This window comes from Equus asinus, chromosome 23 (assembly GCF_041296235.1).
Source record: "Equus asinus isolate D_3611 breed Donkey chromosome 23, EquAss-T2T_v2, whole genome shotgun sequence".
Taxonomy (NCBI): domain Eukaryota; kingdom Metazoa; phylum Chordata; class Mammalia; order Perissodactyla; family Equidae; genus Equus; species Equus asinus.
Genome location: NC_091812.1, coordinates 34,436,257 through 34,463,528, shown reverse-complemented (window position 1 = coordinate 34,463,528; position 27,272 = coordinate 34,436,257). Strand labels below are relative to the sequence as shown.

General features: G+C 41.5%; 1 protein-coding gene across 2 annotated transcripts in view; it reads left to right on the top strand.

The window, feature by feature from the left end:
* Window positions 1-27,272, top strand: part of PIP5K1B (phosphatidylinositol-4-phosphate 5-kinase type 1 beta) — a 274,960-nt gene that overhangs the window by 105,213 nt on the left and 142,475 nt on the right. For both annotated transcript variants that reach the window (XM_014846778.3, XM_070495622.1), the window contains exon 3: window positions 3,428-3,496. In XM_014846778.3, coding sequence (XP_014702264.1) covers window positions 3,428-3,496 — 69 coding nt within the window. The remainder of the gene's footprint in view (window positions 1-3,427; window positions 3,497-27,272) is intronic.

Sequence of the window (27,272 nt, the reverse complement as noted above, 5' to 3'; positions counted from 1 at the left end):
GAGTGGTGAGAGGTGACCGGATTCTGGATGTCTTTCAGAGGCTTTGCTGCCACATTGACTGTGGTATAAAAGAAGGAGGACTCTGAGATTTGGAGCCTGAACAGCAAAAGGTTGGAGATGCCATTAACTGAGATGAGGAAAGTATAAGTGAAGGAAGTTTGGGAGAGAATATCAGGAATTCAGTTTCAGATTTGCAAAATTTTAGGCGTCTGTTTGAGATCCAAGTGGAGATATCAAGAAGACAATTGGATATGCAAGTCTGGAGTTCGAAGAGAGATTTAGAGATCCCCCAAAAAGTGAGTATGGATAGAGAAGAGACCCAAGGATTCAGTCCTGGACACTCCAACCCTAAGAGGTTAGGCAGAGAGAAGGAGGAACCAACTAAAGAGGCTGGAATGTTACCAAGAAGATAGGGGGAAAAAAATAAAACCAGGAGAGTATGGTGCTCTAGAAGCCAAGCAAAGAAAATCAATCGAGGAGGGCACGACATGTGTGTCAGTAATCTGATAGATCAGGCAAAATGGGGGCTTAGAATTAGCTCTTGGTTTTGGCAACATGGAGGTCATTGGTGACCTTGATGAAGACGTTCTCAGGGCAGTGGTGGGAGCAAAACCTTGATTGGAGTGTGTTAAAGAGAGAAGATAAGAAAAGGAATCAGGGATTGAGAGTAGAGACATCTTTTTCAAGGAGTTTTGCCACAAGGGTGAATAAGGAAGTGAGGGGGAAGTGGAATCAAGGAAGGGTTTTTATTTTTTAAGATGGAAGAAATGACAGAATGCTGATGGGAATGAAGTAGAGTGAAAAATTGACGATGAGGAGAGAAAGGGGAGAATTGCAAGAGTAATGTCTGGAATGGGTGAGAGGGGATGGAATCTGCACAATTTAAATAAGCTTTTTATGTTTGGGAATTTTTCACGTTTGTCACATTCTTTGCCATGTTTTCCAACTTGTTGCTTGCCTTATGATCTATTTTGGCAGTAAGAATTTGATAATTTTGGATAGTCAAATCAATTAATTTTTTTTCACTTGTGATTCCTCTGCAACTTTTTTTTTTTTTTTTTTTGGTGAGGAAGATTCTCCCTGAGCTAACATCCATTGGCAATCTTTCTCTTTTTTGGCTTGAGGAAGATTATCCCTTAGCTAACGTCTCTGCCAATCTTCCTCTATTTTGTATGTGGGTTGCCTCCACAGCATGGCTGATGAGTAGAGTGGGTCCACACCCAGAATCTGAACCCACGAACCTGGGCCACTGAAGCAGAGCACACGAAACTTTAACCACTGGGCCATGGGGCTGGCCCCCCTCTACAACTCTTAAGCTTATAAAAATCTTTGCCAATTCAGGGATCAAATATCAGATAAATACCTATATAGTCTTAAAGTAATTGTATAATTTAAGTTTTTTTGGAGGGAGATGATAGAGGGTTTGGATTTTTTTTTTTTTTTTTTTTTACCCTGAGCCTGATATTACAAAACTTTTCAGACATTTTAATTCCACTTACATATATTCAAAATTCACCAAAATATTATGAAGACACTAGAAAGACCAATTATTCTTTAAACGAATTAAGCAGATACAGCATGGGCAGCAGTAGTGTATGAAACATCTGTCTTTGAAAACTCCGTATTCTGATATGGACAAATTGAATGGACATGAATGGAATTGAAAATTGATCTAAGGGGATGGTTTGAGTGGTGGGCAGTAATAGGTATGGTGAGGTTGGCTCGGTGTGGTCCATTCTTTCATCTTCCTGGATGGTTTTTAGTCACATCAGCTTCATGGCAGTGGGGGTAAAATCAGTCATTTAGTTCCAGTGCAGAGAAATGGCTGGCAAATTCTAAGGTTTGGCACACACTTTGTTTATTAAAGGTCCAAAATTTAAAATGTGCTTCAAAGGCTTGTGAGAAAGTCAGAAGTTTTGTCCCTCTGTGGTGTCTAGAACTTTCTAGCCCTTCATGCAGTTTAACATAAGACCCTTAAATATGGTTCCCTGATTGTGTAGCTATGCTTGTTTACCACAGAAGTAACTGGCTTTAAAAATTCACATGAATTAAAAGTTAAATGCAAAAATCTTATCATTAAAAAGTGACAGGAACCCATGTTTAAACATCTGATAATCTCCAAATGAAAAAATATTTATCTAAAAGCATTGGGAAGAAATCACAAAAGTATTCAATGGTTTTGAGTATGAAAAATACGAAATTTCTTCATGTCATAATTATAAAACAAAAGACAGCAGCATGGAAAATAATAATGCACTTGGAAACAGATTAATAACCTTAATACATAAAAATCAATAAGGAAACCACTAATATCAATAACCATAATAGGTAAAAATCAATAACTAAAACACCAAGACCCCAACAGATAAATGGACAAAACAGTAAAAAACTCAAAAGAAGAAATACAAACAGCTAAAAAAAGATATGCAAACAATGTTAACCTTCACTGCTAGTTTTCAAAGATGCAAATTAAAATCAAGAGCTGCTTTCTTTCACCTGTCAAATTAGCAAAGATATTTAAAATGATAATACTCACTGCTAAGCCTGTCATGAAACCAGTTCCCACTTGCTGCTGATAGTGTGAATGGGTATGTTCTTCTTGGCAAGAAATTTAGCAATATGTTGTAAGAGCTTTCAATTTTTCAATGACCTAGTGATTCTAGGAATCTAATCCCAGAAAACACTGAAGTTGGACAAAGAAAGAAGCATGAAATAATTATTGTTATATTACTTCTAGAAGCAAAACCCATGGACCACCTCAACTATCCTTCCATGTTAGCATTATTAACTAAAGTATTAACACACAATTGTGTTCACACAGTGGTGTAGCTTACAACTAGAAAAAATTATTCTTACGATGAGATTTTTATAATCAAATGGGAAAATGCTTATTACATAAACGTTAAGTGAAAAATGCTGGGTAAGATGGTATCGTATTTTTAGTGTGAAAGTGCATGGAACAAAAGGGGGAAACAAATATACAAAAATCTGAATCATGGAGTTGCCTGAGGGCAGCAGAATTGAGTAATTTTTTCTGTCCTCATTCATGTTTTTTGGTACTTTCCAGATACTTTTAAAGGAATCATCTATAACCAGAAAATAAGGGTTATTTTTTTTTAAAAAAAAAGCTTTGTAGAAAGCAACTTATCCACATGATATGGGCTTGAACTTACATAACATCTTTCTTATAGCGTATGGAGTAAAGCATACTACCAAAATGATCTGGAGGCAAAAATTTACTTTTGAAAGATTGGGAAACAAAGATTTGTTTTTAGTATTGTGAGCAATCACGTCCTTTCTTGGCGACAACAACAATAACAACAAAACCGTGATTAACCAAAATAGATCCTCTAGTTGGCAATATTATTAGCATATTGTGTTTCAGAGTAGAGCTGTAAATTCAAATAGGTATGTTTTTCTCTTGTAGATGTCGTCTGCTGCTGAAAATGGAGATGCAGCACCTGGGAAACAAAATGAAGAAAAAACCTATAAAAAGGTGAGTGAGTGTTTTATTCTCTTTCTTCAGCTCAGAAAGAACACTTTTACTGTTTGGAATGTTAAGATCGTCATAGGCCTTTCTTTCCTCCACAGCAGTCTATGTAAGTTACTGCCTTAGTTTCTATTGCTGCTGCAGCTAATTACCATGAACTGAGTGACTTAAACAACACAAATGTATTATCTTATGGTTCTGTTGGTCACAGGTCCGGCATGGGTCTCACTGGGCCAAGATCTAGGTGTCTACATGGCTGTGTTCCTTTCTGGAGGCTCCAGGGGAGAGGCCATCTCCTCCTCTTTTCCAGCATCTCAGGCCACCTGCATTTTCTGCATCGTGCTCCCTTCCACTTTCAAAGCCAGTCAAGACTGGTCTTTCTCAGGCTGTTCACTCTGACACTTCAAAGGACCCTTGTGATTACACTGAGCCTTCCTGGATAATCCAGGATAATCTCTTTATTTTAAAGTCAGCTGATTAGCAACTTTAATTTCCTCTGCAACCTTAACTCCTAATTGCCATATAACATAACACAAAAATCTCTTTCCAGACTTCCCAGCGTGTCTTACCTTACCATTCTTTGACTTTGAATTCTTGTCTGCCAGCAACCAATCTAATGTTCAGGAACATGACTGGGTACTATATGCCCCCAGGCACCATTACTTCTGATTTTAGATTGACCACACATTTTAGCTTTTAAAAAGTTCTTGCCCTCTTTTCCTCTTAGGAGTAGGAGGTTTGTGTATTGAAGGTTTATTATATCTTAACTTTTCCTTTTGTCTTTTACTCTTGAATGAATAGCTAGCAAGAAGTTTTGTCATAAAGTACATGAGCCATCTGATCTGTCCACATATTCAGGTCATGGAACTAACATGATGTATTTCCTGTTCAATTTTCATGCGGGAAAATATGCCCCTTTTCCTGGTGTATCTTTTCTTCTGACTTTCCTACTCAGCCAAACCTAGAAATATAAACAGAGAGGTTGCCACTCAAAGTGATGATGTGTTTGGGGAACAGGAGGGTGAAGACTCAAGAGCTTGGAAGTCGTGTTGTATATCTTACAGAATTTGTGCATCTGGCTAAACGCAGAAATACGCTATTTAGAGCCAGCCCTGATGGCCTAGTGGTTGAAGTTTGGCCCTCTCACCGCTTCAGCAGCCCAGATTCATTTCCTGGTTGCAGAACCACACCACCCATCTGTCAGTTGCCATGCTGTGGTGGCGGCTCACGTAGAAGAACTAGAAGAACTTACAACTAGGATATACAACCATGCACTGGGGCTTTGGGGAGAAAAAAAAAGAAAAAAGGAAAATTGGTAACAGATGTTAGCTCAGGGCAAATCCTTAAAAAAAATGATTTCTACTTAAAAAAAATATATACTATTTATTTTTAGACACAGGTGGAAAACCAAATCTTATCTCTTTTACCCAAAACTCCTTGTAAATTCAGTCAAGTATGAGACCAATGTAGAGATGGTCACATTGCCAGCCTGTTATTACTTCAGATCAGTTTCAGGCAATTTTCCCTATCAGCATTGAGGCACTAAATTCTTGACTGAATTCTGACCTATAGGTGTTCTTTATTGATATAAAAGTAATAGAAAGAATATCTTGGAGTTTGCTAAGTGTGCCCTGCCCAAGAATTTGGTAAAGTAGGTTTTCAATCATATTATAGATATGATTCTATGATTAATATCTCTAACAGAATATTGAAATCAGCGATGTTGGGAAGGTTATAGAAACTAAAAGTCACATTCTAAGATAGCAAATAATTCTGAAAAATAAGAGAAGATGCAGGAAACTTAAGAGGAAAAAAAACCATAAATGATTTTTTTTAAATGTGTGATGACATAGGGATCTTTTTGATGATCTGATTTTAAAAGGAAGGTAAGTAGTGGAGGAGGAGGTATTTAGCTTCTCTGTAAGACAAGCACCGAGAAGAGAGCGCAGTGCCTAGACCTGAGCCCTTAGTAAACATGGTGTTGACAGGCACAGCAAGAAGGAATCACTAAGGGAAGGTGGTGCTTTAGTAGGTAAAAGCCAAGCTGAACTATTCAATTTAATTCTTCTCAATGAAGGCAAAAGATCTTCAAACTGGAGGTGTTAATGGTGGAGTTAGGAGAGATGATAATAACTGTTACATTAGCTATTGCAAATCTATTTGCCTCTAGGCCCAGGTGAACCATTTCCCAGATGAAAGAACTCAGAGCTGGAGTAGGGAAACTACTGAGTGTGAGCTTAGAAAAATCAGGAGAATGGGAGAGTTTCAAAAGGCAGGAAATAAGCAAATATCATCCTTATTTTCAAAAATGAGGAAAAGATACATTCTGGAAACCAGATGTAACTGAGACCATTGCTCAGCATAACTTGAGCATAGGTTAGTAAAGATATGGCTTATGTACATTTGGAGAAGACACACGTGTTTCACAAACCTGCAGAGCTTCGCAAAGATATAGTTTATGTCAAATTAACTGCATTTCCTATTAAGAAGGAGTCATTAAATTAGTCGCAGATAAGGAGAATGCTCAAGTTTGATGAATCTTGAATTAAAGGCACCTGGAAGATTCTTGCAGCATCCTTTCAGACAAGGTGGAGAAGTAGGGATTAAATATTATGGTTAGTGTGTTTGTACCCAGTTGGACAGAATGGCAGTTTTGCTCCCTATTCACTTAGTCTCTACAGTATGGTACAGAAGTTGGCCCTGTATAGCTTAACGTTTTTTACCCATGACCTTAATGAAAACATGAAACTTGTGCTTTGGAAATGTGCAGCTGCCAAAACACTGAGAATGATAACTAACAGACTAGATGAATGTCACCAGGGCCACCAGGCATTTCGTTAACTATTGTGCCTTTTACAAATACCTTAAAGTTAATTTTCTTCCCAGTCCTGAAGCACTGACCATGGGTATGCCCCTTTTTTATAAGGAGCTTTGATAACCCGTTAGTGTTTGCCTGTGACTGAAGCCAATCCATGGACCCCAGGTTAAGAGCTCCCTGATCTGCTGTGCTAGCCATGAGAAGGATAGCAAAGAGTGTATAAGGAACTTAATGGTTGAGTGGGAGAGACAAGACACGAAGACAGTTTGACAACACAGCAGTCTATAATGAAGTGTTCAAAAGAGGAGAAATCGATATGGGTTAGAGTGAACAAGTTTAGCCTTTCTGTGTGAAGCCACAGATTCACTGGGCAGCTGCCAGCAACACTCAGCATCATGAGTGCTGTGATTTCCATGCATTTGGGGGAAGCATTCTGTGTTCATGGAACAATGTTCTACTCTGAGTTGCAATTGTTTGCGTGTGATTATTTAGGCTGGCTGCCTTCTGTTCTTCCAGTTGACCATTTCCCTAATCCATTATCAGTTCTTGTGGAGCCCAGGAAGAATAGCTAAAATCAGCGGGTGAGGTCATGGTCTTCAGCTAATGGCTAAAATAAGAGTTTTGTTTTTAGCTGCTTAAAACAAACATGTCGCCCATTGAGACAGGCAGTAAGGGCCTCCTGGCTGTGTTTACAGAGTGTAGTTTTTCCATTCTCAGTTCATTTATCGTCTTCCACAAGAGTTGTAAACGCAGAAGCCTGCAGGGGCCAGGCAGGAAATGAGGGAGTGAAATAACCAGAGGGAAAGTGATAAACAGGAGAATACGTGCCGTCTTAAAAGGGGGTAGGTGGCACTCAGCTCCAGCTAATAGAGCTATGCAGGAGTGCTCACCCAGGGTTGCTAGAGTTACTGATTTTTCAAGAAACCAAAAATGTGGATTCTGATGTGAAATCTCCCAACTTTTAAAGGTTGACAAGTGATCCAAAATTTTTCAAAAATATACTCTGGACAAAGCAACATGCTATTGATCATATCCGGCCCTCACACAGTGACCAATTTGCACCTTCTGCTCTGTTTGGGTAGAGAAGTGAGATAGGAGAGGAAGATGCGGAAGAAATGCATGCAAGACCTGCTCCCTGCTCCCTATGTCCATACAGTATATTTAAGAGGAAAAAGGATAGGCCCCTGTGAAAAAATTAAACAACTCAGATTGGTACTGAGTGCCAAGAGAAGTGGCATTTCACTTAATCCTCTAGCAAGTCCTGATGAGCCTGAAGCTCATTACAGTCTTATGAGGAAGAGTCCTTTTCTTGGAGTTGTTTGTTAGCAGAACATTTTGCTGGGATAAAAATTTCATAGATACCTCATTGCCTTTTGTCATGGCAGAAAATGCCGCTCCTTAGGCGACTTGACATTGATTTCTCTACTCATCTGTGTCAGTGGTGAGGAACCTGGTGAGCAGAGGCACAGAATCAGGGGTGAACATGATTTGTCGGAGGGATGGGAGAGCCTGGCCTAGACAGAGCTCAGTGTCAGTGTTTGGGGAAAGTAACCGGCAATTTTGGAAGTATGGGCTGGCTCTAAATGACAGCCAGCCTTGGTTGCTGGTTTGAGGAGTTTGGATTTTAGGTTCTAGGCCAGCCCTGTCCATTAGAACTTTCTGCGATGATGGAAATGTTCTATAATCTGCGCTAATACGGTAGCTACAAGCTGTGTGTGGCTATTAAGCATTTAAAATGTGGCCAATGTATCTATGGAGGAATTTTTCTTTTTAAGTTAAATTTAAATTTAAATAAGCACATCTGGCTAATGGCTACCATGTTAGATAGCGCAATTCTAGGCAGTATGGTACCACGACATTGGTTTGGAGATTAGCGACATGGTGAAATGACAGTACAAATCGCAGTGACGCCTGACCTGAATGATTCCAATCAGAGTAACTACTAGAAATTTTCTGCCATTGATGGAACCGGAGAAGTTTGAAGAAGAGGAGTTTTTTTTTTTAAGAAAGTGATAAACTTAGCAGAAAGCAGGGCATCATTTCACTTTAAGAATGGTTTAACTCAGGTAAATTACTGATGCCAGAGACCTGAGTTTTCTCTATTTTCTATGTGAAGAAATTGCCCACCCCAGCCCCACCCTTATAGAACAAACAGATGTCACTGTGGTTCAGTGGTTTATCCCAGGTCACCTAGCAGTTCTTTGTCAGGGAGATGATTAAAATCTCCAGCCATATCATGTCCTGATTTTGTGACTTGTCCATCAGAATTTATCTGTGTGTCCCTATCACCTGGGCTTGGGCTGACACAGGAAATTTTTACTGCCACCGTTTGTTTTTCTTCGTCTCTCCACTTTCCACCCAAAAGTTGTCATTCCAGGCCTGTCGCCCCTCCTCTCTGTACTTTTCCTTCCTTCCTGAGCCTGCCCACAATAGGCCCCCACTGGGAGATTCTGGTTTTGATAACTGCTGCAGGCTGCCATGGCTGTGGAGATCACCCGCCTTTGGTACTAGCACCCCAGCTTTGGGTGTGCCGTGAATCTCTAACTGATTTCCACCGTAACAGGCCCACTTGATGACAGCACTCAGAATGCCCTAGCAGGAACCTGACCAGACTAAGACACAAACAGGGTTCTTGATCAAAGTTCCCCATTTTTTTCCATTTTCTTTTGTTTTATTTTTCAAGACCTTGGCTGTCATTTAATTCCAGTGTCTACGCCAGTTTCCCCACCAGGGGAGGCAGGCAGTGATGATGTGGGAAGAACAATGCCTGCCCCTTGCCACACTGCAGGGAAAGGTGTCTTTTATGACTTCTCAAACACGAGTGAGGTAATGACTCAGAGACACTTTCCTCTAAGAGGAAGCATTCATTTAAATACATGCTCTTTTATAATATACTCTGGGAAGATCCATAGGCAGCTGGTAACGTTGGCTGCCGCTGCGAAGACCCAGGTGGTGGGAATCATGAGTTGGGGGAACTTTTCTGTATGTACCTTGTATGTGTTTTTAATTTCGAATCATGTGAATGTTTCAGAAATGAAATGAGTAACATTTTAAGATTAGTGGGGAAGGGCTGTCTAGTGTCCTGTGCCCTGACCACTCTTCCTTTCCTACAGATTCTACAAAGCCACCACTTCCGTAAAACAAGGCACTTGCTTTCTGCACTGATGGAGGTACACTCTGTAGCTTAACAGAGACATCCGTGTCTTTGCATTGAGCAGCAGTTGTCGTGAATAGCAACCACACTGGTCTGTAGGAAGAGTGATCCTTTGGCATTCCAAGTGTTATTCTCAATTCACCTTAATCCAAAACACTGACCAAGTTGTTCGCAACCAGCACCCAGGGAACATTTGGTGATGTCTGGATACGTTTTGGTTGTCACAGTTGTGAGGCTGGTGCTATTGGCATCTGGGAGGTAGAGGCCAGCAGTGCTGCACTCTACAATGCACAGGACAGAGCTCAACAAAGAATTATCCAAATCTTAGTAGCAACAAGGCTGAAAACCCTCGCCCAGACCAAACTGCCCTTTTAAGTAGAGGGTGGATGTGAGTCCAGCTCTTTTAGATACTCGTTATACAACCGTAGGCGTTCTCCCTAATTGATCTGAATCTTAATTTTTCTTATTGACGAAATGTAATTAATACCTACCTTGACCGGCTCATAGTGCTGTGAGGATCAAAAATTTTAACAGATGTGACCACATCATCCTGGGAAAAGTAGAACACCAATGAGTGATGTCACTGTTTCTGTTCGCAAAAGCAAGATCCCTCAGCCTCTGATTGCCAGTTGGGTTAGTTCTGTTAGAACTGAGCTTGGCAGCCAGTGTGACTACCTCTCCCGGCACTGGGCTCCTGAGGAGAGCAGTCACTTAGCATCCTGGTGCCGACTCCGGTCTGTCCTGGGCGTGGGAGAGTAGACAGTGAGTGCTGGAGCAAGACACTGTTTCCTTCCCAATGGCAGTAGCTTCGGAAATAAGAGAGAAAGATGTGCTCCTGATGATGGGCTGCTGTGGTGTTTTTAAAATTACGCAGCAAGATGAGCTGCATCGTTCAGAGAGGGAGAATTTTTAAATAATCTCACTCGGTTTAGAAGTGTGTATAATCATGTACCATTACCATCCACGCCGCTGTGCAGATCTTCCCTCCAAATCCCTCAGCTTCTGTGTGGGATCCCCTGTGCTTCTGTCTTCTTCCTCGCTAAGTCCTAAAGCAAGCGATTTCAAATCTGCCTTTATGACTTTTAAGCAAGATGTTGCAGATAATTAAGCAGAAACAATTGGCAGCTTCAGATAGGAGGAGAAGCCAACCCTCCTATTGGGTTGTTTCCCTGAATTGTTTGTTTCGAAGTGACCTGTTCTAGCATTCGCTTTGGAGGGAGTATCTGTATTAAGCCACGCAGGTTTGCTGCACTTCTGCCTTCTGGATAACCATGGAAACTCCATCTTTTGGTCCCTGATTCCAATAAACATCACATTGGTGTTCCAAAAGCACTGACTCTAGGAGATAATATCCTACCCCAAGCTTGCTGCACAGCTTCCTTCAGGGGCAACAACCACCACTGCATTGTTGAGTTTGGTGTTAATGGGACACTGCGAGGCTGGAGTTTTCAGTGTTTCTGCAGCCAGTTGGGCCATCTGAGCTGGAGTTTCTGCTCTCAGGGCACAACGTTGCTTTTATTTTCAAGTTTAAAGGCTTCATATGTGCAGACGATCCTCGTGCCTTCCTACACAGCTTGGCCAGCAGGGTTCTGGTGTGGCCAGCAGGCTCCTTGTCGCAAGGCCTGTGGCTGATCCCTCTTTATCACTCTTCCCTTGCCTGGAAACTTAATGGAGATTTCTAAAGATGGTTCTTAAGAAGTTGTTTAAAAACAGAGAAATTTAAGATTCTGGAATTCTTTATTCTGGACTCCAAAAAAGAAAACCAACGTTGTAGCTTAGCTTCTAGTCTTCTCTCTACTTAACAAACAGTAATGGGACGTATGCCATGCGCTTATTCAGAAATTGTGCACTTTTATGGAGTTACACTCATTGGTTGCTGGGAGAATCTTATTTATCAAATTGCATTGAGTTTATTCTAGCCAGAAACCTATTAATTCAGCAAATTAAATCATCATAATTACCAATCAGAAGCAATTTTAAAAGCTGTGTTAATAGTAAGCGCTAACAGTTATTAAGTGCTTGGCACATGCCAGCCACCATTCTAAGTTCTTTAGAATCGTCAACTCATTTAATCTCAGAGCAGCCCTGTGAGGTAGTACGATTATTTCCATTTCACAGATGAGAAAACTGAGGTACAGAGAGGTTTAGTAACCTGCTCCAGGGAACATAGCAAGTAAGTAGCAGAATAAGGCTGGGATTTTAACCCATTATTAATCTCTCTCTCGGGTCTGTTGGACCCTAACCACTGCAGTATTGTCTGAACGCTGTCATGCCTATGACATTAAAATGGAAAATAGTGGGGGCCAGTGACACAGATAAACCCAGCCATCTTTGGGATAGGAAAAAAATGAATAGAACTGAACAATTTGAAAACGTTTCCCCTCATTCAATGGTTCAAAAGCCAACTTTCCTCTACCAAAGTGTGTCTCACCTCTGAAAACGTAATCTGAGCTGTAGCCTCAAGAATACCTTTTTCTAGAAAGTACATAGTAATTTTGAAATGAAAAACAAATCAATCTCTTGGGCACTGTGTGAAACCCTGGAAATAAAATGACGAGTAAAGTAATCATTTCAAAACTTATTCTTAAGTACAGAACTCAAAATTGACAGTAAGAGATGTAGGATCCACTTGGAGAGAGTGACATATTTTGAACTGTCAAATTAGGAGAAGAACACGTTTCAAACCTAACTGTTCTGTAGGCTGTCACAGAAGGAGGAATAACTCACTAATAATCTGCTCAATAGCAAAAAAGCTCTGATAAAGTATCAGGCAGGAGGGTGAATATTTTGAAAGTTATTTTCCCCTGTGGGAATTAAGTTCCTTCAGATGGTACTCCCCTATTTTCTGGTGAGTTCAGTTGACTGTCTGTGGATCGTGTGTCTGTGACTTTTATTATATGAGAGGAAGATTGGGCAGCTCAGCCCTCTGCATGGAAGCTGTTGTCCCAGAGACATTCAAGGCATCATTAAGGAGAGAACAAAAAGGTGGTTGTGGTCTCTGGGGACTGTAACATTAAGTTTCTCAGTCTTCCTGTATCTTTTTTGCCTAACTCCCGATACATATGTACACCCAGAAACCCAGAGACACAAATTGGGTTCAGTTATAAGGAAATTTTTTAACTGTTCACAGGGTCTAACTGTACTTTTTCCCCAGCGGAGAGAAGATGACCTGCTGTTACTTTTATGTCAGTGCTTTCTACTCATCCAAGATGTGCTGCTGTCTACACTGCATTATGGATCAGGGAGCATCTGGTTATTGAGTGCAGAGCTGAAATATAGGCTGTCTAGGTGACCTTCTAATTCTCCTGAGCTAATTTTTCATATTGTGGCTTTGTCCTTTTTTTAAGGGTGTGGTTAGTGCTTAGGATAGAAGACATACATTTGATTGTCCATGCATTCATTCATTTATTCAGTTGGCAAATATTTATTTAGCTTGGCACTGTGCTAGGCCTTGGGGGTATGCCAAGACTGACAAAGTCCCTGCCCTAATAATGCTTTCATTGTCTTCATAGAGACAGACCAAAAAAAGTAAACATAATAAAATAATTACTGACTTTACAAGTGCTATGAAGAAAATAAACAAGGGCGGGGGTGCTGCCTTTTAATAATGTATTCAGGGGGGCCTAAGGAGGCAACACGGGAGGCTGGGATCACAAGCATGAAGGAGCCAGCCAACAGAAGAGTGAAAGCAAGAGCATTCTTGGCAGAGGGAGCAGCATTTGCCAAGCCCTGGAGGCAGGAAGGAACTTGGTAGATTCAAGGAACTGAAAGAGAGGCCTGTGGGATGGAGGGTACTGAGCAAGGAAGAGTGAGGCAAGGTGGGGTGAGAGCAGTGGCTTTCAACTGGGGCTGATTTTATCCCCCAGGGGACCTTAGACAATGCTGTCACAACTGGGGGAGGAAAGTGCTACTGGTATCTAGTGGCTAGAGCCCAGGGATGTTGCTATACTCCTACAGTGAACAGGACAAAGAACACAACAAAGAACTATCCAGCCCCAAACATCTGTAGTGCTAATTTGAGAAAGCCTGAGTTAGAGAAATAGGTGGTGACCTAAGCTAAGGTGGTAGACTAGGAAGAGGAAGAGAGGAGGGGACAAGTTCGAGATATATTTCAGAGTTACTATGGACTGGACTGGCTTATGGTTGCCTGAGGGGGTGAGGGCATGATAGGAATGATAGGAATAATTGACGATCCCAGGATTCTAACTCGAGCACCTGGGTAGATGATGTGGCCATTTATCAAGGATGACAGGGATGGTGTGGGGGAAAGGTTTGTGAGGGAAAATCAAGTCTTATATTTGGACATGTTAGTTTGGGGATATCAGTGAGCCACTGAAGGGGAGAGTCAAGTAGGCAGTTGGACGTGTGGATTTGCAACTCGGTGGAGAGGGCCAGGGCTCTGGTTTAGTTTGTCGAGCCATAGATCCACAGGAATTAGTGGGATGGATGGAGGAGAGGACTGGGTAACATCTCCATTTTGATGTTACCTTCTTTTTTTTTTTTTCTTTTAAAGATTTTATTTTTTTTCCTTTTACCCCCAAAGCCCCCTGGTACATAGTTGTATATTCTTCGTTGTGGGTCCTTCTAGTTGTGGCTTGTGGGACGCTGCCTCAGCGTGGTTTGTTGAGCAGTGCCATGTCTGCACCCAGGATTCGAACCAACGAAACACTGGGCTGCCCGCAGCGGAGCGTGCGAACTTAACCACTCGGCCACAGGGCCAGCCCCTGATGTTACCTTCTGATACCCTCCTCCAGAGAGTTATATTCCTAAAATAAACAAAGCTGACCAAGTTATCCTTTATAATCTTCCATTGGCCTTCTGTTACTTCGACACATGGGTAACTCCAGCCACTCTGAACGTGTCCATCTCTGTTCCATTCTGTACATGTTGATCACTCTAGAATGTCTTCTTTCCAGAAACGCCTCTATCATCCCCCTTCTCCACCCTCCCAAGCAGAGATGGTCAGCCACTCCTCCCAGGCCTCCCTCAGCGCTCTGCGCTTACCTCTGTTATATCATGGATGACTTTGTTTTGTCATAATTGTTTGCGGTTATGTCCTGCCAACTGCACCCTGAGCAGCTGGAGAGGAGGGGGCTTGCCCAATCAGCTTGACATCCATAGGGTCCCACACACTGCCTGGCACATAGTGTTCAAGAGATGTATCGCTTTTTTCTTCTTAATTCTAAAATTCTTATAGACTTTCCAGAGAGAGATGTTCTTGAGCCTACTGTTCCAGATCTGCAATTAGAGGTGAGATATGTTGGGGAGAGGGAGTTGGGGAGGAAGGGGGTGAAATTTTGCTTTGAATATTTGAATCGTAGGAAGATTTTGAAAGAGCTCAGTTCGGTTCTTTTGGCTTATTCTGTTTCAAAGATAATATTGATTATCTGTGTCGTCGGTATGGGTATTGGAAAGTTGACTATTAATGATGTGGCATCCTTAAGTCCCCTTGTCTATGGTCTACAGACTGCTTATGACCAGCCATTCATAAAAGAGCTTTAACAATGAATTTTAAAAGGCAATCTTTTCCCAACTCTGTTCCTGATAGGTTCTATTCTTGACAGATGTTGGGCCAATTAAAGGCTACCCCTAGAAAGATGCCAGTAATTGCCGGGGGTGGGGGGGGGGGAATCAGGATTTGGGATTGATTGGCAGAACAATTTCTCTAGCACAGCAGCATAGTAAACATACTTTTCTTTGTAATGTGGAGAAAAAAACAGGATCAATGATTTTTCAGATTTGCTGTTTCAAAGGGAGTAAGAGGAAATAATAACCTAGCAGTTTTAAAAGCAGCTACATCCCTCACAAAATTGTGGAAGAGTGTAGACTTTAAAGCTGCGTTCAGGACCCAAAGACAGGCAGTGATAGAGCAGACAGGACACTGGCCCTTTTGCTCTTCCTTCCTTCCTCACCAGCGATGGGCTGAGAAGGGAGTCTGGGGGAGGCAGTCAGGCTGGCTCTGCCATTTATGACCTCAGCCTCGTGCAAGACACTTAATGTCTGAGCATAGCAATACCACTGGATGGTTTGAGTATTAAATCTGAGGATGTATGAGAAGGCACTTGGAAGACGGTAGTTGGCTATACAAATATTAAATTGCTACTAATTTTGCTGGATCCCCACTCCCCCTCAATGAACTTGAGCCCCATGAGAACAAGGACTTGGCAGACAGGGTAGAACTCAGTACTTAGTCAAGGAACAACTGTTACTTCCACCCTTTTCCATACTGGGACACTGCCCAAATTTGGAATTCCAAATGGCTTGGGACCCTGTTCTCTCTTGATGGTAGTCCCTACTATTGATTATTAAGGTGATTTAGTTTGAGAAAACTATAAGGAGTTTCAAGAGCCCTTTTCCCTCCTCTGTCTCTGCCTTCACAAGTTCTAGCGTCTCTTCTGGGCCAGTGGAAGTCTCCTGGGGAAAACACAGTGTGATTTTCGCTAAGGACACAGACAACAATAGAATGAGTGAGGGTGTGTCATTGAAGACAGCAGGAAAGGGGAAGATGGGGGTGGGCAGGGAAGGTCCAGCTTTGCTTTGCATGCATTTTAAAGAAAATCACGGAAGAACTAAGCACAGTCAACACAGTCCTCCCCCAAGATAATTTCCTTATTTTAACTTAATTATTCTAAAGTTGGAGACAAATCTGTTTCACCATTCCTTCTCCTCCTATGTTCTGTGGAAGCTTTAATTTGAATGTAACTGTAATATTATAACTTAGGGGTATCTTAAAGTTGTGAGTACAAAAGAGATTTTGAAGCAGTGAAGTTGCATTTGTGAACAAAATCTGAGATTCTGCTTGGTAAGATGAAATCTTGTCTTTCAAGGAAGTACTCAACATAAGAAAAACGTTCTAAGTTTCCCTTTCCTTCAGAATTTGGAGTATGCCAGCTTAAGCTGCCTTTGTGTTTAACTCCACATTTTTTATTCATGTATTTATTTATTTTTAAGCAAGTTTTTTTAAGCATATTGGACACTTCCATTGACATATATCTTCCATTGACATATTCGTATTTTTTCGGATTATGGAGTTCCTGAATTGTTTCAAGTGAGTTTACAGATGGGTAGGAAGAAGCCACACAGTATGATCAGGCTCTTGATTGACCTAGCCAAGGGAAAAGGTATCTTGCCAGAAGCCAGGTGGCTGCACAGAGCAGAAGCAGATGCGGCAGTTCTAATGGGGCATCCTTGGCCCTCAGAATCCCTTCGGGGACACACATAGTGGCTGATGCACAAGGCAGAGTCTGGCCGAATCTCGGGTACCAGGCCATAGCCCTTTACCCTCAAGCTCCCATCCCCATGAAGGAAGAATTTAACAATCTACTTTTGAATAGGAAACATTGCAACCACCCTCATCCTTCCTGCTTAGTGACCCAAACTCATCCTCAGCAAGGTCACCTGGACCAGAGAAGTCAGCACCCAGTGGTCTGGTACAGCATCTTTGTTCTCAGCTTTCCAAGGCCCCAGAATGCCTATTTCCCCACGTCTTCTCGCTCACTAAATACATCTGAGCTCCTACTTGTGTTAGGCAGCAGGGATACAGAGTGAAGACAAGGCCTGTGACCTCGTGGAACCAAGTTAAAGGATCTGGATATTTTAGCACTATTACTGAATTACCTTCAAAAAGATTATCCCAGCTGAGCCTCCCTCTAGCTGATTTAGGGGAGGGTCTGTTTTCCCAGGTCCTCACTAATGCTGAGCACTATTCTTTTTAAGATTCTTTGCCAGCTGGACAGGTGAAAATGCCTTAATTTTCATTAGCATCCATTTTTATCACTAATAAGTTTGACCATTTTTTTCCAGATGATTTTTATTCATTTGTATGTCGTCTTTTGAGAATTATCTGTCTTATTCATAAGAGCTACTTATATACTAAGGGCTTGTATTTTTGTTGCAAATGTTTTTCTGGTTTTAAATTAGTCTTTCAATCTTGCTTGTTTTTTCGTTTTTGACTCAAGCTTTTATAAAATCAAATTTGTTAATATTTCCCTTAAGGCTTTTGTCTTTGCTCTCATTTTTTTATTTTGTGCTCGTAATGCTTTGTCTGAATTGTAATATTTGTAATGCAAGACTTCCCATGGTATTCTTAATTTTCAAAAATTTTCTGATGATGTTTTACATTTATTCCTCTAATTGAACTTCAGAATTATAAGATCATTACCTCTAAAAAGATTTATATTGTGGTTTTTGTTGAAATTTTAAAAAAATTTTTAATGAATTGAGAGAGAAGTAGCATCTTTCACTATTGAGTCTTCCCATCCAAGAATGAAATGTCTATATATTTATTTTTATGTTCCTCAGTAAATTTTTATTTTATTCTGAGATTCTATACCTATTTTTAGTTAAATATACTTCTGAGTAACTTTTGTGGGGTTCTTTGTTATAATTATTGTGGGGGGGTTCCCTATTGTGAGTAGGATTCGTTGTTTTTCTAATTACATTTTCTAGCTGGGAATATATAAGATCTTGATTTGTGTGAGTTTATTTTGTAAACTGCCAACTTGATTTTTTTATATTATTCTACTAGGTTCTTGATTGATTCTTGGCAACAGTGATGTCATCTGTAAATTGTAACTTTTCTCCTTCTAACTAACGTTTTGTATTTGGTTTTCTTGTCTTATTTTATTAGCTTGATCTTCCAAAATAGTATCAAAGAATCTCTGTGATAAAAGGACAGCCTTGTCTTGTTCATGATTTTAAAGGACAAATGGCTCTTCTGCTGTTTCCTAGAGTGCATTTTTCAGCACACACAGGTTATTAATAGATACATAAATGAAAATCCCTTGGTCGCAAACGTTTGGGAAGTGTCCTTCTAGTGTTTCCAATAGTATAATGTTGTCACTTAGCACAAGAATTGTTTTCCATATTAAGAAAGTTTCTTTCTGATCCTAGTTTCACTAAAAGTTTCTCAAAATTATGTAATTGATTTAAGCAGACCACAGAAAGGCAGTCATTGGAAACACAGTTAGCTTTTTCAGATACTCCAAGTATTTGAAAATAATAAAGCCATGTTTCTCATAAAATATTATTTAATTTAGATTTTGTATCAGTCCAGATGGACAGGGTAATTGTATTATTTCCTTATACTTTGGGGCAATTTGTAGAGTTTTTTCCTATAAGCCTGCTGATCTTTCCTCCATAACAGAGTAATCTGTGTGGAAATTATCCTAAGGTTTAATGCTTTTCACAAGCTATTCTGGCATTAGGCAAGTTGTTGAAACCATTCTGCCTGAGAAATATTGTTTGGGATAAGAAACAAACAAAGGTGGGTTTTTTGTTTAGCCTAAGATTGTTTCTTTATTCATCTCAGTTTTACTTCTGAATCTAATTTCATGGTATATTTGAGCTTCCGTTTCGCCATTTGTAAAATTGAGGGTGTGGATGACCACTAAATGCCCTTGAAGTTTCTTGGGTTTTTCATGTTGATTTTGTGTTTTGTTTGTTTGTTTTTATTCTGTGATCTTCCCCTGCAGCAGTTGCTTTGTTCAGGCCATGCAGGATGCCGTGGAAAAGTGAGAGAGACAGAGGTGAAGGGTCATGGAGAGGTTATGCTTTATTTCTCATCGGTTTCAAGAAAGTCTGAGTTGGTTTTTCTTTGGTGCAAAGGCAATAACATCTTGCCTATTTTCCTACCCTTCCTTAAATACCCTGTCGATTAGAAACTCAAATGATTCTCTGAGCTTAAAAAGATTAATTCTCTATGGGAAAAAGTGGAGATTTCCTCTCTCTTCTATGTTGCAGGGAAATGAACACACCAGAAAATTATCACAAGTCTGTCATGAGAGTCTCAATCTTATAGGAAAATAAACTGAAGTGTGCATAAAGCTTGGTACTGTGTCCCCCACCCGTCTTGCTCCTCAAGCCTAGAGGAGTCCTGCCATAACCAGAGCCTAAGATGTAGAAGACGTCCTGTGGGAAGAAGAGGAGGAAGCCCAGAGGACTGGATTCTTGTTGGGTCCAACCTTGGGCATCTCTAGTCCAAAGAGCTCCTGTAGAGACCTTCTCCCATCCAGAAGCCTCAAGTCCATTCTTCCATTGCAAAGTCATCACCTGCCTGCTCATTCGTTCAAGAAATGATCAGCTAGGGCTTTTGTACCATGCACTGGGACCACAGACATGCAAACCCATCTCCTTAATTTAGCCCAGTGCAAATTAGCTGTGAAGAGTACCTTGGAAATAATTATTTGTAAACATTGAGTTTAAAGAAAGAGATACTCATCCGACAATCAGTCCCTTTGGTCTGACTTGACTGTGTTTAAACACACTGTGTACTAATGGGCACATGTGACTTTTGTCTTAAAGACAAAAACTGATTCCAAACCACTCTAGACAGGTCCCAGTAGAATATCTTGTCTATAAATAGATCCACCTTTTGGGGCTAGTGGAGAAAAGAGTGAAAAGGTTGGGATGCCTTGTATAAATAGGACCTAAAAGTATTAAGAGCATTTTAAAATGGATATATGCATTAATCTTTTTTTGCTGTTGTAACGAATTACTGTAATCTTAGTGGCTTAAAACAATGCAAACTTATTATCGTACAGTTTTATAAGATAGACATTCAATATATGTCTCACCAAGCTAAAAGCAAGGTGTTGACAGAGCTGTGTTCCTTTCTGGAAGCTCAAGAAGAGAATCCATTTCCTTGCCTTTTCCAGCTTCTAGGGGCCACTTGCATTCCTTGGCTCGTGGTCCCATCCTCCATCTTCAAGGCCAGCAATGGCAAGTTGAGTCCTTTTCACACTGTATTTCACACACCCTCTCTTTTGCCTCCTCTTTTTTCACTTTTAAAGACCCATGTTATTACATAGGGCCCATCTGGATAATCCAGGACAATCTCCCCATCTCAAGATCAGCTGATTAGCGATCTTCATTGCATCTGCAACCTTGTAAGGTAACATTTTCCCTTCTAAGGTAACGTACTCTTAGGTTTCACAGATTCTAGGGATCAGGACATGCACATATTTGGGGCGATTGTGCTGTGTACCACAATATAATTTAACAATGTTCTCCTCTGCACACCTGGAGCACTCTGCCATCCCTATATCATATACAGTCAGTCTGTCCGGGACTCCCAGTAGTCATTGACTGAGGTCCTGAAGTGTGGAGACTGTCTCATGTCTGTATTTCCTTCTCCTCTTTCCCATCCCTCTTCTGTTTAACTCCCTCTCTTTTTTTTTTTTAAAGATTTTATTTTTTCCTTTTTCTCCCCAAAGCCCCCCGGTACATAGTTGTGTATTCTTCGTTGTGGGTTCTTCTAGTTGTGGCATGTGGGACGCTGCCTCAGCGTGGTCTGATGAGCAGTGCCATGTCCGCGCCCAGGATTCGAACCAACGAAACACTGGGCTGCCTGCAGCGGAGCGCACGAACTTAACCACTCAGCCACGGGGCCAGCCCCATTAACTCCCTCTCTTAAATCAGTAAGCATAATAAACACACCTCCAGGACCTAAATCTCCCTGTAATAAATTTGCATAGATAATAGATCATTTTACAAGGTGTAAGCATGAAACTGGGCTTCTGATGCTACTCCATGTGATTGAAAAGCAAACATGGTTCATGTTACTACTATGGCATGAAGCAGCCAATCTTTGAAGATAGTTTTGAAAATCAAATTTTGAGCTCACTGCTGGAGATAATATGGACGGTCTCCTTCATTTCCTGTATTATTATGCATCTCCCGCAGTACCATTTGCCGTGTTATTTCTTTGGTGTTTACTGAAGCACTTCCTGTTTATGAAGCGTGTGCAGAAGAAGGAAATGATACATGGAAAATTCTGCATAGGGTATAGAGTCAGGTGGTCCCTTGGTTGGAGTCAAGAGCTATAAATATTCCGATGACTTCATAGGTACCATGGGACTGGTATTTTCCATTTTTCAGCACACAGTTCAGATAGACTTGGATGGATCTTTTTAATAGTTCTTTGAAAATGGAACATTAGCTATCCACAGAGATTTAATCTTGGGTAAAAAATAGGAATAAGGTCATCACCTCTGATGACAGGATTGGTCCTTTTTCTTGAAAGTAATTGGATATCCTGTGTGTTTTTGCAGTTTCTGTTGAATTGAGAATAGTCACCATCCCTTGAGGTGGAAATAGCAGAAATGATTAATTTAGAAAGGAGAAGGATTGTAGGGTGGGTGGAAGTGACATTTGTCTGCATTATATTCTTAGAAACGTAGACTGTTAGAGTTGGAAAGGCCTCTGATAGAAGTGTTCATTAGCATGTGAGGAAATAGAAGCCCAAATACTTAGGTCCCCGGCCAAGAGTGTGCTGAGTGCAGAAGCAGTGCTGGAGCTCAGTTGCAAGTCTCTGCATCCTCTGCCTTGCTCAGCATGCTGCACTCATCCCTAGCGCCTTTGAGGCCCGTGCTGGGTGACCAGACCAAGCCATCTGCCCCAGAAATGCCCTTTGTATCAATTTCCACTTGGGCATTTCTCATGCGCAGATGTCAAAAATACTCCCTGTGTAGTTTACTCTTGAGAACTAGAGTGTCATCTGCCATGGGACCCAGTAGCCCCTGTGTTTGTGTGTCTGTGCATATGTATGCGTGGAAGGTAGGAGGGTGGGCAGGCTTGTTTGTGTACACAACGCTGGCTGCATTTTAAAGGACCAGATCAAGACAAAGGTGAACAGTATGTACTTTCCTGTCCTGCTTCCCTATTGTTGGTTTTTTTGTCTTTAAATCACTTCAGTACTTGTGTTTTGCACTTGGCCTGATGAAACAAAATGTGAGTGAAAACAACTGTGAAATTTTAACACAGCGTTCTTGATAAACCAAAAATACGAGGCATTCCATTGACATGAACGACATATATGCAGACCACAAAACAAGCTTTGGGGTGGAACATTCACCTGTGGGTAGAAGGGTGACTCATCTTGGTGTATATGATGAGAGTGTTGCCCTTAGATGAAGCTGTGGTTCTCAGTCCGGGCTAATTTTGCCCCCTTCCCCTCAGGGAGCATTTGGCAATGTATCAAGATACTTTTGGTTGTCACGTTTGGAGGAAGTTACTATTGGCATCTAGTGGGTAGAGGCCAGGGCTGCTGCTGAACATCAGACAAGGCACAGGATAGTCCCCCATATACAGAACAAAGAATTATCCAGTCTAAAGTGTCAGTGGGGCCAAGGTTCAGAAACCCTCGCTTAAGGGAATCTATGACTTACCTGATACTTGGCTTTAGAAGACTATGTAGAGAGTAGATTAATTTAGAAACAGCTCAGCTTATGGAATAAACATACCAGTACAGTATGTGCCTTAGGGAAATTTCTGTAGTCCCGTGGGTAAGGGAATGAGTTTGCCCAGCAGTCCCAGAACTGCTCCTGTGCACTCTCTCAGGTCTCAGTTCTCACGGACCGGAATTGAAAATTAGCTTCCCTCTGCTCTTCACATCTGGATTCTGTAGTTGAGGATTTAGATGTATGTTTTTGTTTGGGGATCGTGATATAGTTTGGATAACCAAACACAGAAGTAAAGAAGATGATTAAGAATATAAAGAACTAAGAAATGCCTTACCCTTGTCCATTCTTTACAAAAATATCCCCAATCATGGAACCCTCTGGCAGGTGAGGACTCGGGCCTCAGCATGGTCAAGTCTTGGCAAAGCCTACCGTGGCAGCAGTAGTTGAAAAGGAGAGCAGTCCTGGAGGGAGGAAATGGTTAGGAGGCTGTGAGAGCCCTGCCTGTGTACTGTGTTCTGCTCAGGGACTGAGTGTTATAAGAATTGTTTATTTCCTTGTTCCTTTTTTTTTTTTCTTCTCTCCAAAGCCCCCCAGTACATAGTTGTACATTCTAGTTGTGAGTGCTTCTGGTTGTGCCGTATGGGACACCACCTCAGCATGGCTTGCTGAACAGTGCCACATCCGCGCCCAGGATCCGAACATGCAAAACCCTGGGCCGCCGAAGCAGAGTGCGCAAATTTAACCACTTGGCCACGGGGCCGGCCCCTCCTTGTTCCTTTTTGAATCTTTGGAAAAAAATTTCCGTATTGTTTGGGTTTTTCCTCCATTGGCAGGTGGTTAAATTCCAAACAAATTAAATCATGGGATAGAGACACAGGTATTTCCAATCATGCTCATTTTGTAGGGCTGATAGCAAGTGGTTCCCCTCTCATGAAAATAACACCCCTTGACCACACAAACCTGTAAATATGAGCAGCTGTGGTGCTTGGCATCAAGACCACCTGTGCTGTTTTCCAGCCGTCCTGGTTGGTGGTGGTTGAGCAGAGAGACTGGGACCGCTTTCCCTCACTTCAGTTCCCAGTGAGACACTGCTCCTCTTGGGAAAAGCTATTCTCTTACCCAGCTGGACTGTAGAAATTTCCCCCAAGCTGTATACTATATCAGGTACGTCTATTTCACAAGCCAAGCTGTTTCTAATCAACCCTCCACGTAGCCACCTAAAGTCAACTGTCAGACACAAGGGTAAAAGAACTATGCACAGGAACAGGCTGTATCAAAGGGGCCTGGAAGAGCAGAAGTTGAAGGAGTGGATCAGAAGAGGGGTTATCAGAGGCTGTTGGAGGTCAAGACAAGGTCGGGAATCAGCCAGTCCTTTTGTACAGCAGACTCAAGGAACATGCGAGAGAAAATAACACAGAAATTTCTAGACAGAGAACCGCTTGCTTATATGCATCATGAAAGTTTGCCTGCTGCAGGGCCTGAAGAATGCAATCCTCCACATTAGGGGTGATATATCCATAGCCTCATAGACTCTTAGGGTTGAGATGGTCTTTCTCCGTCTCATATCATCTACTCAGGCATTCAGCCAACACCGAGTTGAGCACTGAGCAAGGCACTGTAGTTAGATGGCACATAGGTTAGTGTAGTTGGAGAGAGAGTGTGGGGTCAGAGGTCTGGGCTGCAGAAACCCACCACAGATTCTTCCCGCTGTTAGCAGGGAAGGGAGAAGGAAGCACCGCTCTGCTGAGCAGTGGACTATATAGGTCCTATATATAGGGCTATAGGTCAGGCACCTTCACTTGTGCTATAATAGCAGGTCATCCATCAGCTGGGACCATCAGTGCTCCATTTTGGGCTGGGCCACTGGAAGACAGGTTTGTTGGGGTCAAGTCAAGAGGTTCTAAGAAACCTGCTGGGAGCAGTCACGTAACCTGACAGTCCAGAAAGGTGGTGGTGAGCTCTGGTGGGAAGAATCCTGAACTAGGTGTTTACCTGTTGGTAGCTCTGATACCAATTATTTTATTTCTGGTGAGGAAGATTGGCCCTGAGCTAACATCTGTTGCCAGTCGTCGTCTTTTGCTTGAGAAAGATTGTCCCTGAGCTAACATCTGTGCCAGTCTTCCTCTATTTTGTATGTGGCATGCCACCACAGCGTGGCTTGATGAGCAGTGTGTAGGTCCGCACCTGGGATCTGAACCTGCCAACCCTGGACTGTTGAAGCAGAGCACACCAACTTAACTACTATGCCACTGGGCCAGCCCCTGACACCAGCTTTTATGCCCTTAGGCAGAATCAAAATCAATTTAATAATGCTCTGAGTTCGAGAGAAAAGGACTAAACAGAAATAAGCAGCACTCTTAGCCTCTACCCAGCTGGCACTTGTGGAAATTGCACGTGGGGGATGCATATGGGTGAAGGGAGCTTGCTTCCTCCTGCTTCATCTGTGGGAAATGACTCCCCTGTTCTCCTTTCTTGGTATCAGTCTTTCTTGCCTTAAGAGTTGTCATCCAAAATAGGCAACATGCAGTTCCTTTCTGTTATATTTTTTAATGGAGCGACTATAACTGAAAAAAAAGCAGAAAATGTTGGAATGAGATATGTGAAACCTTACAAAACAAGTGCCTTCTGGTTGGTGACTGTATATACTGAAAAGTAGGAAGTAGACTAATAGAATTTTAGATGTGGAAGAAATTTTGGCAATCGTTTTTGTTGAACGCCTTTATTTTATAGATGGGGAAGCTGAGGCCCAATGATGGCCTGTGATTTTCTTAGAGTGTCACAAGTCCCTGGTAACAGAAGGGGCCCCAGACTCAGATTTTTCTGCCTATTACTGATCCCAAGTGTCTATCCATGTTTGCAAATTAGTATAGTAGGCCTTATGAAATGAGCGTAATAGTCGTTGCTTGGGAAAGCTTTTGCTCCTCTCTTTCTGCGTTTGGTCAAAAAGCTGGTTGGTGGCGGAGCTACAAGTGTCTTTTCACTTGTTTCTGGGCCTCATCACCTATCCTGTGCCCCCAACCTCCGGCTCGAGTGACAAAAAGAGCGAGCCTGGGACAGTAGGATGGTGGCACGGTGCCATGGAAGGAATCTGGGAGAAGCTTCTCTGATGAGCCAGAGCATGGTGAATACGGAAGCATCTTAGGCACACAGGACCCCATAGTAGAGCTTCTCAGGGACACAGGGGAACATACTGGCCCCTGCCAGTCCATCACATTCGTCTCAGTGCCCGGAAGCCCCCTGGTCAAGGACTCTTCTCTTTCATCCCTATTTGCAGCCTGGGTGCCCAGCTGGGTTTTGATAGTGCTTCTATTGCAAAGACGTAAGGAGCTTTCCTGGCAGAAGTGCTGATCCCAGCTTCTGGGACCAGGAAAACCACATGATTTGAAAGGCTATGATAGAGAGATCTGGAAGGCAAGGGAGGAAAATTCATCAGACATGGGGTGAGGGAGCTGCAGGCACATAGAAGAGTCTTGAGCACCTCAAATGGCTGAGTTTTTGTTTAAATATAGGATTCTAAGAGGATTTTAGAAACAACATTCCTGGGTTCTAAAAGAGAAAGTGTGTAGAGAGAAAATCACATCTTTAATGCAATGTAATCCTAGATCTTGAAAAATAGGGGTTACATGGGCAAAGAAAGCTTAATCCAAACTTGAGAGTGTGGGTAATATTTAAAATTATCCTCTAAATTGGACACTTTAACCTGATTATAGAGATTCTTGAAAAATATGTAAATACCCTCTGATTTATCAGCCTATATACTGTAAATCGTCTTTTTGTGAAAGATGAGCTAGGATTTATCTTTCAGGGGTGCAATCTTTCTGAACTTGAGTTTATTCTTCTGTAAAATGGAGGTAATAGGGTTATGGTGAGAAGTCAATAATACAAATAACTTGACCTGGCACGTAATAAGCACTTAAAACAATTACAGCAGAATTTAAGGCAATGTTACATAAATAAGTGCATAAATATATCCCACAAAAGAAATTATTATATCAGACCCTTTGAATACTTAAAACCGATCTTTTTATATTAAGGAAACACCAAAATTCCAAATTTTTAAAGCCCATTCAGATAAATACTGGTATTAACGTTTCAGATCTTTTTGTTTAAAACTCTCTTGGCATTGATTTTAATGGCTTTCCAGAAAGATGAGCAGAATTACCAAGCGAGCAGTAATGATACTGGTAACAATTACTATTACAATCATTTAAAATAATTTAATTGTGAAAGGAGGGATAGCTTCACTCCCCATTCTTTCAGAAAAGACGGCTTGATCATGGGAATTGGAAGAGAAGCCATTTTTTCCATCCCTTATCAACCCCCATCATTCCTTAGCCCTTACATCTGCTGGTCCCATTCTATAAGGAGCGTTGAGGGCCTACAGATAAAAAAGTGGTTAAAGACTGGCAAACAGCACATGGCTAGCAAGTGATGCTCTTCATTGTCAGCCCGTAAAAATCGCTGTATTTTCAGTTTGTAAAGTTATGTTTGTTTTATGTATGATTGCCTCATTTTAGCAATCATAGCCCTTGCCCTTTCTTCCTTCTAAATCTTGGATCCCTGAGCTTTGCCTTTCTATTCCATAAATATTATTTATTCCTATAAAAATATATATGCATAGATGTGTAT